Source organism: Neolamprologus brichardi, chromosome 5 (genome assembly GCF_056152115.1).
Source record: "Neolamprologus brichardi isolate AB-2024 chromosome 5, ASM5615211v1, whole genome shotgun sequence".
Lineage (NCBI taxonomy): Eukaryota > Metazoa > Chordata > Actinopteri > Cichliformes > Cichlidae > Neolamprologus > Neolamprologus brichardi.
In genome coordinates, this window is record NC_142108.1 from 33,818,167 (window position 1) to 33,831,071 (window position 12,905).

A 12,905-nucleotide genomic window follows, 5' to 3' on the forward strand; every position below is an offset into this window, starting at 1 on the left:
CGATGTGCCGGGAAAGCGGTGTTCCTCCCGGCTGTAGTAGGTCTCGACCTCCCGTTAGTTCGAAGCTAACGGGAGGTCTCTTAGCTTCGAGCTAAAACTTCGAGCTAAAACTTTGCGAGATCCCGAGTTTGTTTTGCGAGATCCCGAGTTAGTTTTGCGAGACTTCGCAAAAGTCCGTCTTAAATTTTTTTTTCTCCCATGTCCCTTGCGGGGCTCCGTAGGATTGCTACATTTGTGTTGAGTGAGATAAAAAAATGTTTCAGCTTAAAGAGGGGCTTGAATTTATTTCTTTGAGTATACAAATTCGCATGTGCAAAAATGTACTCCCCCTACCGCCAGTGCCCCAACAAACTCATTCATTTTGTGTTCAGAATCAGCCTCTGCTGGTTTAGAGTAATTTTAAGTTTACACAAAGAAAACCAAATTAATTTGGTATTTTTTAATTACATTTATGAACAACTAACAAAATTTGTATGTGTTCTTTGAAAGAAGGACCTGAATCTGTTTTTTGAGTGTAGTGAGCATTAGGGTCAATTTTTTTTTTCATAATAGGTTGTACAACAGCATGCTTGAAGACAGACTGTATACAACCTGATGACAACGATGCATTCAGTAAAAGTAGGACCTATAGTATGTGAAGCTCTGGGGGAACCAGAGATTTTAAGATGATCAATTATAGCAGCAAGAAGAATTGTTTTATTTAAAAACTCTGACACAAAATTTGTTTCACATTATTATTCACCAATTTATTTATTCAGTTCTACACATTATATATAATCCACCTCTCTGAAAGTGCAGTGAGAGGATCTGTGAGGTTTGGTTGATCATATAGTTTAATACATAAGAACAGCACCTGCTTTAAAGACCACATAATGTTGCAGTTATAAATATCCATACAGACAAAATAGTTATAAAAGACAGTTTTATGAACACAATGTCAACAGCACCTCATTCATCCTTATTTATATTAAAAAAATACTTTGTCTTAAAGTCCAAATATAAAAAAAGCAACAGTGCTAATAATAACATAAAAAATAAATAAATCTCATCAAGTTCATGTTCAGGTTACAACAGAGTCCCAAAGGTTTTCAGGAAGCTTTGGTTTGTTCTGATCACCATCAGCTAAAAGTAACATTAAACATTATTAAAACCAGCATCACAACCTGCTTTACGCAATAATAAAATACACAGTATAAAAGAAGCAACATCTGGACTGCAGCTGGGCTCTGAAATATATCCTCATCACTTTTAACAGTACAAACATCATAACTGTCACAGCTTCTCATGTCTCTGAATACAAACACAGTTTTTCCTAATCCGCTGTTAGGATCACACAGCAGGACTCTGCTCGTCCTTGTAACTCGCTGCATTTTCATTAAAGCCTTTTCCTGGTTTTGTCAGCTTTGTTCAAACTCAGAGTGGATTTTACAGCTGACGTTTCACAGCCCACAGTGAGCTCACAAAACAACTGAGACTACAGACGAGTCGATTATGTTGATCTGAGATCCAAACATAACTGAAATGTACCTTTGTGCACACATCTGTGTAACAGCTGTGATGCTAAACAGGTTCTGATTTGAGTGTGAGCTCTGTGTCACCGTTCTCAGGACCCTCAGACGTCTCTCTGTCTCTCTGTTTCCTCCGAAAAACTACAGAAGAAAAAATATATATATATTACATACAGTCAGTTTACAATATTAAATTTAAACTAACTTTAATTTCGGTGATCACAGAGAAAAACGAAAACAGCAGATAAATCTGATAAAATAAAATAAGACACATTTAAACTAAACATGCTTCATAGAAGAAAACTGAGACACTGTGGCTGTAAATTTTGTTGAAATCAAAATGTTTATTAGCAACTGCAGTTTTTTCATATTTTTAAATGATAAATAAATCTATAAATCCAAAGTATCAGCTGTAAAACCAGACGATATCTGAATAAAATGTCAACAATTTGAACACAACATTGGTCTAAGCATCTGTTACGTGGATGTCTACATCTGACAGATGTTAAAATAAGTGTTTTTATTATTTACACTTACCTCTGCTGATGCAATATTTGATTTTTATTATAAAAAAATAAAGTAAAGGTGCAATCGCTCCAAAACACATCCCACCAATCCAGGGACCGACTCCAGGACTGCAGGACTTCACCTCTGTCAGTTTCTCTGAAACATTAAATAAAAGGTTGATGCAGCCTCGCTGGATGCAACAAATACACAACTAAACCTTTTAAACGGTGCCAAGAAATCTATTAAAGAATAAAAAGATCTGATAATTACAGTTATTATAAAACAACAGAAAAAAAAACTTACGATAATGCAGGTAGATCTGTGCATCAGTTTTATGGCTGAGCTCCTCTTGTGTGGCTACACAGTGGAAACGGTCAGTTGTTGTCCTGGTCACTGTGGTGAGGAGGGTGATGTCATAGCGCTCTCCTGTGTGTGACACCTGTGGCTCCTCAGCAGGAAGGATGTTCCCATCGCTGTCCCTCCACTTTACTTTAGGCTTTGGAGAAGCACCTCTGACCTCACACTTCAGCTGCAATCCGTCCTCGGTGGTATTAAGTATCCTGATGTCAGGCTTTGGAGCAGCACCTGTGAACGCAGCACGGTGGCAGAGAAAGGAGGAAGTGCTGATCTTTAAAGTCACCAGTGTCTATGTTTATCATTCATGTGAAGTAATTGACTCTCATCCAGATAATACTGTCCACAGCAGCATAACAAACCAGATTCAGGATCCAGCCCAACTGAGGTTTATCACAAAGGAAAGTTTGAGATGATCTGTTTGTTTCCTAAACCCAAACTGGGAGCAGCTCACACAGATTACAGACACTTCAGTGACATCATCACTCACCTGCGATTTCACCTGATCGATCTTTCAGGGTAAGCTCTGCAAGGTAAAACATTTAAAATTATTTTTTTTAAACCACCTGGTTCAGGTAGTAAAATGGTCTTCACCATTTTTTCCAGGATGTTCTCCAAAATAAAAGACTCACCAACATCAAGCTTTATTCTGAAGGTTTTCCCTTCCGGCTGCAGATGTGGAAAATCACAGGTGTAGACTCCACTGTCAGCCAGCCTGGTGTTTCTGATGATGATGGAGGCGTTACCAAACTGCAGCTCTTGTGGAAAATGTGAGACCCGTCTTCTGAACTGCTCGTCTTGACCTGGACGTCCATTATTGTACTCGTCACGAGCAGCGTACAGGAAAACCTCCTTCTGGTCATCTTTCTTCCAATCAAAGAGCTTCTGTTCCAGGTTCTGATTGGTGCTCAGGGAGCAGGGTAAGATGGCATCACTTCCTTCTGAGACAGCCACCGTGACGACTCCTGGAACGAATCATATTTTTTATTCTTCTTTTTTAAAACAAAAAAAAGAGCTAAATACAATGTAGATAATAGTGATGGGATTTCCGGCTCTTTTAAGAGATCCGGCTCTTTTGGCTCGGCTCACTAAAAAGAGCCAGCTCTTTCAGCTCCGATCCGGCTCTTCAGGTTGTTTTGTTGCTTTAATTATTTAATCATTAACAATAATATAAAATTATGCAGAAAAGGAATTACTAATGTAAAAAAAGTGGTTTTATTTATATATGGCCCCTAGAGACAAAGCACGTACAAACTCCAAAACACATTTCTAGCATCTACTGAACTTCCAAAACAGAGCTACCCAGATCACTTAAATTACACAATTGAAAGCATGTGTGTATTGTTTGTGTATTTATAGACAAGCACTCATATTTATTCAAATAATTAAAAAAAAAAAAAAAAGTTCATTTTCCTGTTACTACCACACACCAAATCCGGTTGTTGATACTTCCTGGCTTGTGTAGCCACTAGGTAACAAAAGTTCAACACTGCGCCCTAGCATCCTGGAGCACTTCTGTTGTCTTTTGTACGTGATTCTGAGTTTGTACGTCCTTCTGAGTTTTTACATGTTTTGGAGTTTTTACATGCTTAGGAGTTTGTACGTGTTTTGGAGTTTGTACGTGCTTTGTCTCTAAGGGCCACCATAAATATACTTTATTTATTCACTCCACATAAAATGTAATAAATAAATCATATAATACAAAAAACAACTATTTACATTTTAAATTTTTAACTATTTAAATTTTCAGCTTTTTCCTTTTAAACAAATTTAACGTGAAACATCACAAAACACTGCAAACCACAACACAATTAAATATAAATTAAAATATTAAAACAAAAAGAAGATGCACATTCTCTGTCATATGGGCCTGCATGATTTCTGAATCCTTTATCATCTGCAACTGAAAATAGTGGATGATTACTATACCTTTCTAATGTGACGTTGTTGTCCCTCGCTCTCTTTCTCTCTGGCTCTGTTCCTGTGCTACTGCGAGTGTAACTAACGCCCCTCCCCCTCTGCCCAGCGCAAAGTACAGGCCGCGCGTGCGGAGTTTAGCGGAAAAAAGGGCGAGAGAGAGGGTGAGAGAAAGAAAAAAAAACCCCTCACAGCTCCCAATAAGGAGCCGGCTCGCGTCGTTCACTTCAAAGAGTCGGTTCTAAGAGCCATTTCGTTCGCGAACGACCCAACACTAGTAGATAATATAGAACACAGTGAGCACACACATGCCATTTCAGCTACTCTGACACGTTTACATCATGTTAGTTAGAAGACACATTTATTTGAGAATATTGAGAATATATTAACAGTTGAAACCAAATATTTACATATACTTTAGGGAGAAAACATAAAAACTTTACTGTTAAACATCAATTTAGAGTAAACGTTTTTGTTTTAGATAAATTAATATTGAAATATCTTTTGAATTAGTTAAATGTCAGAATAAAGAGAGACAGAGCTGTCTATTTTTTATCACTTTCATCAAATTTACGAGTACATATACACTAAGTTTATTGTTAATAATAAGGGAGAGAGAGGAACAGAGATGGAACAAGAGCAGGTGAGACACACGTTAGTCTAATGGTTGTTTGCCAAAACTCATCAGAACATGTATCTTGTACCTAGTGTAACTTTTTAGGTTTGTTATTTTTCAAATTTTAGATTTATTAAGTTATGCAGGCTTGTTTGCACAACAAGGTTAAATAATTATATAAACTATTCAGAGACTAAATACTGTTTTTTGGTAGAATTAAAAAAATAAGTGTAGTTGAATTGAAAGCCTTTATTGTCATTATACATGGTATAACGAAACTGGAAACAGCTCTATAAAAGTGCACACATGCTTATAGCACATTATAAAAACTATACAATAATAGTGCAGGTCTATGATGATTTTGTTTTGATTCTGGTTCTGAGTAAATCGGTGGGAATTGGTGGCTTAAATTAGTCCTGATTTTGAACTGTTGTAGTCCTGTTTTAATTCCGGATCAGTTCTGGGTCTGGTTGAATCAGGGTTTAGTCCTCGTGTCTTGATACAGCCCTGACTTTGTTCTGCCTCGTTGCTTATGTAACCGGTGTGATCCTGCGTTGTGTCTGATAACTGATCAAAAAAAGGTAAAAGAAAGAAAGGCCTCCAAGTAAATAATTTGCCCACTCCAGCTCCTCTCCCACAGGGGAATTGTAGAAAAAGGCTGACATTTATTTTTACATTGAACATAAAGTATGGATTTACACATAACATATTTGACATAAGATAAAACAAAAACAACAACATGAAATCCGACATACCTGATCAAAAAAAGGTAAAAGAAAGAAAGGCCTCCAAGTAAATAATTTGCCCACTCCAGCTCCTACAACCAAATACAAACAGTGGGGAAGAGGGTTAGCTCAACCCACCACAACTTCCAAGCTAGCATTTATGGCGCCTAAAACACATTTATAATACACACATACTACACACTTATAACATCTAACAAAAACAGGCTTAATAATGACAATAATTGAACTAAAATCACAATCAGAAACATCCAGGTGGCTAAATATGCATTATATGAGCGTTTTACAGTGTTGGGAAAGAAATGACACCCACCTCTCCCACAGGGGAATTGTAGAAAAGGGGAGAGGCAAAAGGGGTACACTGTATTTATAGGGTTGCACCAAAGAAGAAGAAGAAAAGAATGAGGAGGGGCTCTAACTGATAATGAACATAACTACAGGCTTGGAGGTCCTAAAAGTCAGGCATGAAAGGAACAGTTTGGGGGTTTAGGACACATTTTGTGTAATTATAACAATGTGACTTATGACCCTGTTACATTCACCTCCCAAGAATTACACAAAATACTAAAGAGTACACCAAAAAATAAATAAATAAATAATAAAATGTATAAACCCACAATAACAGATACAGTGGCCTCAAACAAATTCACATCACATATACAATGAATTAGATCAGCAACATAGCTTCCTCCAAGGAGGATAAGAGACCTGAGACCCGCTCGGCGCCTAGCAAGATCCCAGGACACACTATAGACAAAATGAGGTGCCATTTACACCACACAAAACAGGCCATAATATCTATGGGCATCACCATCAGACTGCACAGACTGACAAAATACAATCAACTCTGTGCCTCTATTATTCTTTACCAAAAACAATAGCAATGGACAATATACAGCAATAAACAAATTCACACATCGATAACCGCTGCTTGAACAGGTTCAACACCAAGGAGTGTTTCAAGTTGAGCCATTGATTCAATCAAGCGACGAACTGGTTTAATGATTCTACCAAAACGTGTGGTAAGTCCTTGATCCACGTCCACATTTTCGGGTTCAAGAGAATGAAAACTGTGGGACGGGAAAGCAGCAGGGGAGCCTGGGGAGGCTCCATCACCAGCCAGCCCGCCAAGATCAGGAACACCCATTATGGGAGGGGTCTCATGAACGCCATCTTCGACCGGGTCAGCGGCGGATTGCTGATGGATCCATGATAGTGTGCGGTCATCACACTCGCCAATGCTGGAGACAGAATCCACAGTACAGGTGGCAGGAAGTACAGCTCCTGTGCCCCCAAAAGATATCACAGACCCATCCAGTTCAGACTCAGGGGGGCCACTGACGACGCTCACAGCAGGATGTGCAGCATCGTCATTCAATGTTGAGTCCAAGGGCAAAAAGTTAACTTGAAGGAGCAGGTTGCGATGCACCACACGCTCATGACCTTCTTTGTCTCTGATACGGCAGATGTGAAGAGCAGGATCCAAGTCAACTACCGTGTACACAACAGGTTCCCATTTGTCAGAGAGCTTCCTTTTTCCTCTGACTCCCTTGTTTGCCAACAACACCTGGTCCCCTAGTGAAAGAGGCAGACCCTTCACCTTTCTGTTGTACTGGTCAGACTGGTGTCTCTGCTCCATTGTGCTGTGTTCCTGGGCTTGGAGCATGGCAGAGCGCAGGTCATCCATCAGTGACTTGACATAGGTATCATAGTCACAAATGGTGTCATCATGAAGGACATCCTGAAACATGAGGTCAACTGGCAACCTTGGCACCCTCCCAAACATCAGGTAGAATGGCGCAAAGCCGGTGGTCTCGTGTGCTGTACAGTTATACACAAATGTCATGGACTGTATCATCTGCGGCCATTTCTGCTTAGATCTGGGGGGGAGGGACCGTAACATGTTTCCAAGGGTGCGATTAAATCTCTCCGTGGTACCATTACCCATGGGGTGGTATGGTGAAGTGTGAGATTTGGCAACGCCACCCAAAACCAGAAGCTCTGCAAGCAGCTCACTCTCAAAACTAGCTCCCTGGTCAGAGTGAATGCGCTGAGGGAAGCCATACACACAGAAGAATCCATCCCAGAGCTTTTTAGCAACTCTCTTAGCTGTCTGATCCGGGCATTGGAATGCATGTGCTAATTTTGTGAAGTGGTCAGTAATCACAAGGACATCCACAGACTTGTTGTTGCTGTCCTCAGCTGACCAGAAGTCAATGCACACAAGTTCCAGTGGAGCACAGGTCTTAATGCTTTCCAACGGGGCCCTAGCTGCTGGCTCTGGGGTCTTGCTGAGAACACACCTGCGGCAATTTCTCACATGATCGCGCACATCCTTCTCCATATCATACCAGAAGAAACGCTGACGAGCCAAGGAGAGTGTGCGAGGTTGACCTTGATGACCAGCATTGTCGTGTATGCCAGACAGCACCACTTGTTTTAGGGAGTCAGGTACCACAAACTGGAATCTCTTGTGTTTGGTCAGTGGGTCCCTCACAACTCTGTAGAGGACACCATTGAGGAATGTGAGCTTATCCCATTGTTTCAGGAGCCGCAACGTATGTTGGTTCTCATGACAGCGCTCACGTCTGGAGGGTCTGCGCTTACGCTCAACATAGCGGGCTACTCTGGAGATCACAGGATCCCCAGTTTGATGAGACAGGAGATCAGCATGGGACAGTGCATGAGAGACATCACAGTCAGGTGGACTAATGGAGGTCAGGTGACCAGCAAGGGATGTTGCACGCTGGCGAGAAGCAGACTCCCACTCACAGAGGGAAGACATGAGAGAAGACACGTCATCAGTTGACAGAGACACATCAAGCACAGCAGAGGGTGGAGCACTGCGTATCGATTGAGGTTGACAGGTCAAACGGAAGGCATCTTGGACACTAGCATCTTTCACATCACTGACTTGCTCTAGCAGCTCAAAGTAGGGCTCCGACAGGAGGCGCTGGGCCAAAGGCCTCACAAACGGTTCCCTGCTCAGGGTGTCTGCCACAATGTTCAGCTTTCCAGGAACATATTTGATCTCAAAGCAGTATGGTGCAAGCTTAGAGACCCAACGCTGTTCACAGGCATCCAGCTTTGGCTTAGTCAGAATGTATGTGAGAGGATTGTTATCAGTCCAGACAGTGAACTGGTGACCCTTGAGCCAGTGGCTGAACTTATCGCACACAGCCCACTTCAGAGCCAAAAATTCAAGCCGGTGTGCTGGGTATTTGGCCTGACTGCGGCTGAGAGACTTACTAGCAAAGGCTATAGGTCTTGCTCTCTCCTCACCAGCTGGCACCTGGGATAAGACAGCACCCAGCCCATCCATGGAAGCGTCAGTCGAAAGGATGAATGGCCTCTCAAAATCAGGATGTGCCAGCACCGCACAGCTGAGGAGTGCACCTTTGAGTCCCTCAAATGCCTTCTCGCAAGCAGGAGTCCAGTCTTGAGGGGTGAGCTTGCGAAAGGTTCCCGGTTTCCGACTCCCATGGCAGCCTTTAGTCCTCTTCTGACCGGCAGTTAGAGCAAAGAGCGGCTTCGCAATACGAGAGCACCCTGGAATGAAATGCTGGTAAAACATCACCATGCCAAGAAAGGATCTCACTTTCCTCTGAGAAGGGGTGCAACCGTCACCATCCATAAGGTCAGTCTTCTGAAAACTGGCGATAACCCTCACCTTATCCTGATCAACTGAGACACCACCAGCATCCACGACATGACCCAAAAACCTCACAGAGCGTCTGAGAAAGTGACATTTTTTCTGCGCCAGCTTCAGATTGCTGGTCCTCAGGCGGGAGAAAACAATCTCAAGACGTTTTAGGGCCTCCTCTTCTGAAGGTGCAAACACCAGCAGGTCATCAAGATAACACAGGAGGCTGGAAAAGTTCAAGTCACCAAAGATGCTGAGCATCATCTGCATGAAAGATGCTGGGCTGTTGCATAGACCCTGGGGAAGTCTGTTGTACTCATACAGGCCAAGAGGTGTAGTGAAAGCCGTGTACCGTCTGTCAGACTCATGGAGGGGAACGTTGTAGAACCCGGATGTGAGGTCCATGGTGCTGAAGAAAGCATTCCCACCAAGGGCAGCAAGACAGTCAGCCTGATGGGGCAGTGGGTGAGCATCCTTAATGGTTTTGGCATTGAGCCAGCGGAAGTCAGTGCATATCCTCAAGTCACCTGACTTCTTCCAAACCATTACCAGTGGCGAGGCATATTCGCTGGTGGACTTACTGATGATGCCTTTCATCTCCATGTCTGACAGCACCTCTCGCAACTTATGATAGTGAGCCGGTGGTACTCTGCGATAGGGAAGCCTGAAAGGGCGGTCGTCAGTGAGGTGGATACGATGGACAAAGTCTTTCACCTCACCACAGTCCAGTTTGTCTCTAGAGAACACATCTTGGTAAGTCAACACAAGCTCCACTAATTTCCTCTTCCACCCATCTGACACTTCACAGCCCTCAATGTCAATATCAGCCAACCCAGCGTCTTTGAGTAGCTGTGCAGAGTCAGGCACAGAGTCTGATGAGGGGGGAAAACTGGTATGCTGGTCAGTCAGAGTCTCGCAGAGACCTTGAGTGATGGGCAGGTCCTCCACAGCAATACAAGGAAAGACATCCGCAATCTTAGCATTGCGACGAAGTGTCACAGGGCTCTCTGTTGGGTTAAGGACTTTCATAGGGACCCAACGATCTCCCCACATGGGTGTTATAATGCGCCCCACCATTATGTTCTTTGGAGTGGAACGGGCTGACGTGGGTTCCACAACAACAGTACTTCCTGGAGACACAAGGGCAGAAGGTGGCAGCTTTCCCCAAACTACATATTCTTTTTGTGGCAGGAGAGTGACACTCTTCCGCAACCTGACCGTACCTACTTTATCTGGCAACACAGGAGCAGACCACCGTGAGATACAGCTCAGCAACTGCAGGAAGTCTTCACAATCAGTGCCAGTGTAATCGGAGTTAATAAGCTCCCAGTACTTTGTATCTGCCTTCATTTTCTGAATGATGGGCCGGATCACATTGCTCCCCACGATGAGTTCATCTTTTTGCCCAGGAACCACAAATGTTGGCACAAGAAACCTAGTCCCATATACTTCAATGTCCAAATCATAGATGCATTTCGGTTGTGTGAGAAGGCCACCGCAACCAACCAGCACCACATTTTCAGGGGCATGCTGCGGAATCAGAGCAACACCAGCGGCTCTTAGCTTGCTATCAGCCTCTTCACTTAGTGTGCATGACATACTTCCCGAATCAAGCATGCCTGTCAGGGAACACCGGCCACTGACCGACACTGGAGTGTAAAACAACTCACTAGCCCTGCCAACTCTTTGTGAACCCATAATAACAGTCTTCTCATCAGAGAGGCTACTACAGCAGTTAACATATATGGCTTCTGGGTCTGTTGCATTTCTGAGGGTTTCATCAACACTGCCCATGCTACCCCTCTCGTTACATGGGCTGGCTAGTTTAAAGCAGCATTGGTGGGAGGAGGGGATGAAATACTTGGTTTCTGGTGCAACTGTGGGCATTCACGCCTCATGTGTCCAGGGTCAAAGCAGCTGTGGCATAGCTTGTACAGCCTACAATGCACATGGGTTGTGTGTTCATGTGAGCCACACACTCTGCACGAAGCACGGTGAGCACTGCGGTGCCCATGGGAATGACCTGTGGGTTGTGGGAACCTAGGACCAGTGGCTAGTGATGCAGTGCACATGGACAGAACCTTGTCAAACAGTGCTACCATCTGTTGAACACCTGGCTCAGCTGGAGGAGGGCCGGAAACTGGCAAAGATGGGGGCATGACATGAGGAGTCAAAGGAGGACAAGCAGAGGGCTGCTGCATGCCATCAGAAGAGAGGGGCTGACATGTGGCTGCAGAGGAGACAGAAGGCATAGGGTACGAAGCTGGCTCATGTGTTACTGGGACTGCTTGAGCACCGCTGGAGTGGGGCTGGCTTTTAACAGCAACAGGGCTCTGATGTGGGATGGACAGACATGCTGTATTATGAGACAAAATACTAGACTGTCTCATTTTCCTCACATAGTTGTCCAGACGGCTCTGAACCTCAGCTGCAGTCCACTCCTCAGGGGCCTTCAGTTGAAAAGACAACGCAAGACTGTGGTCAGGACAGTGATTAATGAACATCGAAACAACCTCACTACTGGGGTCCTCTACCAGCTTGCCGCGCCTGCGGAGACACTCATCAGCAGCGTCAATAGACTTGTTCAACCGGATCCAGTAATCCATGGCGTTCTCACCTGGACGTGGCACAGTACTGTAGAAATCTTTCAGTGGCCATTGATCAGTGGCCATTGATCAGTGGTTGTTGATCAATGGTCATGAGAATTTGCATAATTAAGATTAAGGAACTGACCTCACAGCCCATTGTTCCTTCAGTGGGCTGGTTTCAGTCATTATGCAAATGTACTGTTTATAAGGTTGAAACCTGCAGTCAGCTGAGACTGAAGAAGTCACCTGGATGAGTGACGAAAAGTTTCTCCCACAAAACGCTACGACCAGATGAACAGAACCCACTTTGGGAGGTTTATACAGCAGTTTGGGCCGTAACAAAAACGTTACACGTACAGCTGTGACGTTCAAAGTTTAGTTCTGAGGCGACATGTGTTTTGTTTTATTAAACGTCTCTTTGCTCGTCTGAACCAAAGTCCGGCTCACTGCTGTGGGTTCAGTCGGACTCTGTCACGGTGCTCAGTGTGAACTCTACGCATCAAAACACGAACTACAGAGCGTCTTACAGACGGACTCCTCCGTTAGTCATTTCCTCTTGGAAGCCACAAAATGAAAAGTCCTTGTATTCACTCGTGGGTGAGACAGAGGGAGGGAGAGTGGATCAGGTGATCGTCAAAGAGACGAGCAAAGGAGGACACAGGAGGAGAGGACCCGCATCCGGAGGATGCGGGCAACGATTTGTGACGCATATTTTTTTTTATCCAGAGTTTAATTCGTTTGAAAATGTCTCAACAAAACATCACATCGCTAAAGTTTGAAAGACTTTAAAACAAACACAGCTGTCTGTAATAAATGAGTGGTGTTGATGACAGCCACCTGTTGTTATTCATGTAAACATTATTTGAGCACTGATTCGCTTCTTACCGTCTTCGCGCCCGGTTGTACCTGCAGACAGAAGGAAAATGTGCACAGATGGAAGGACCGCGATTATCAGATTGATGAGTTGATGTATCATGACGGGGAGGCTGTAACAGGCAAACTGAACTATAGAGTCGAAAAAGTCTGATC

At 43.6% G+C, this 12,905-nt stretch overlaps 1 protein-coding gene across 1 annotated transcript; it reads right to left on the reverse strand.

Annotated features, from left to right (window-relative positions):
* Positions 1–1,560: 1,560 nt before the first annotated feature.
* On the reverse strand, positions 1,561–12,852 carry LOC148102869 (V-set domain-containing T-cell activation inhibitor 1-like). Its single transcript, XM_087841117.1, has 6 exons — positions 12,762–12,852; positions 3,002–3,334; positions 2,860–2,895; positions 2,319–2,600; positions 2,046–2,171; positions 1,561–1,649 (listed from the first exon to the last, which is right to left on the reverse strand). Exons 1-6 carry the CDS (start codon positions 12,850–12,852, stop codon positions 1,561–1,563), a joined length of 957 nt encoding a protein of 318 aa, XP_087697243.1.
* Positions 12,853–12,905: the final 53 nt, after the last annotated feature.

Bases quoted from the DNA above. Each gene is read 5' to 3' on its own strand.
- LOC148102869 (XM_087841117.1), bottom strand. From the start codon at position 12,852: ATGATACATCAACTCATCAATCTGATAATCGCGGTCCTTCCATCTGTG. The intron at 2,601-2,859 runs GTGAGTGATGAT...CTGCGTTCACAG, and splicing joins TCGATCAGGTGAAATCGCAG to GTGCTGCTCCAAAGCCTGAC. The intron at 2,172-2,318 runs GTAAGTTTTTTT...TTAATGTTTCAG, and splicing joins ACAGATCTACCTGCATTATC to AGAAACTGACAGAGGTGAAG.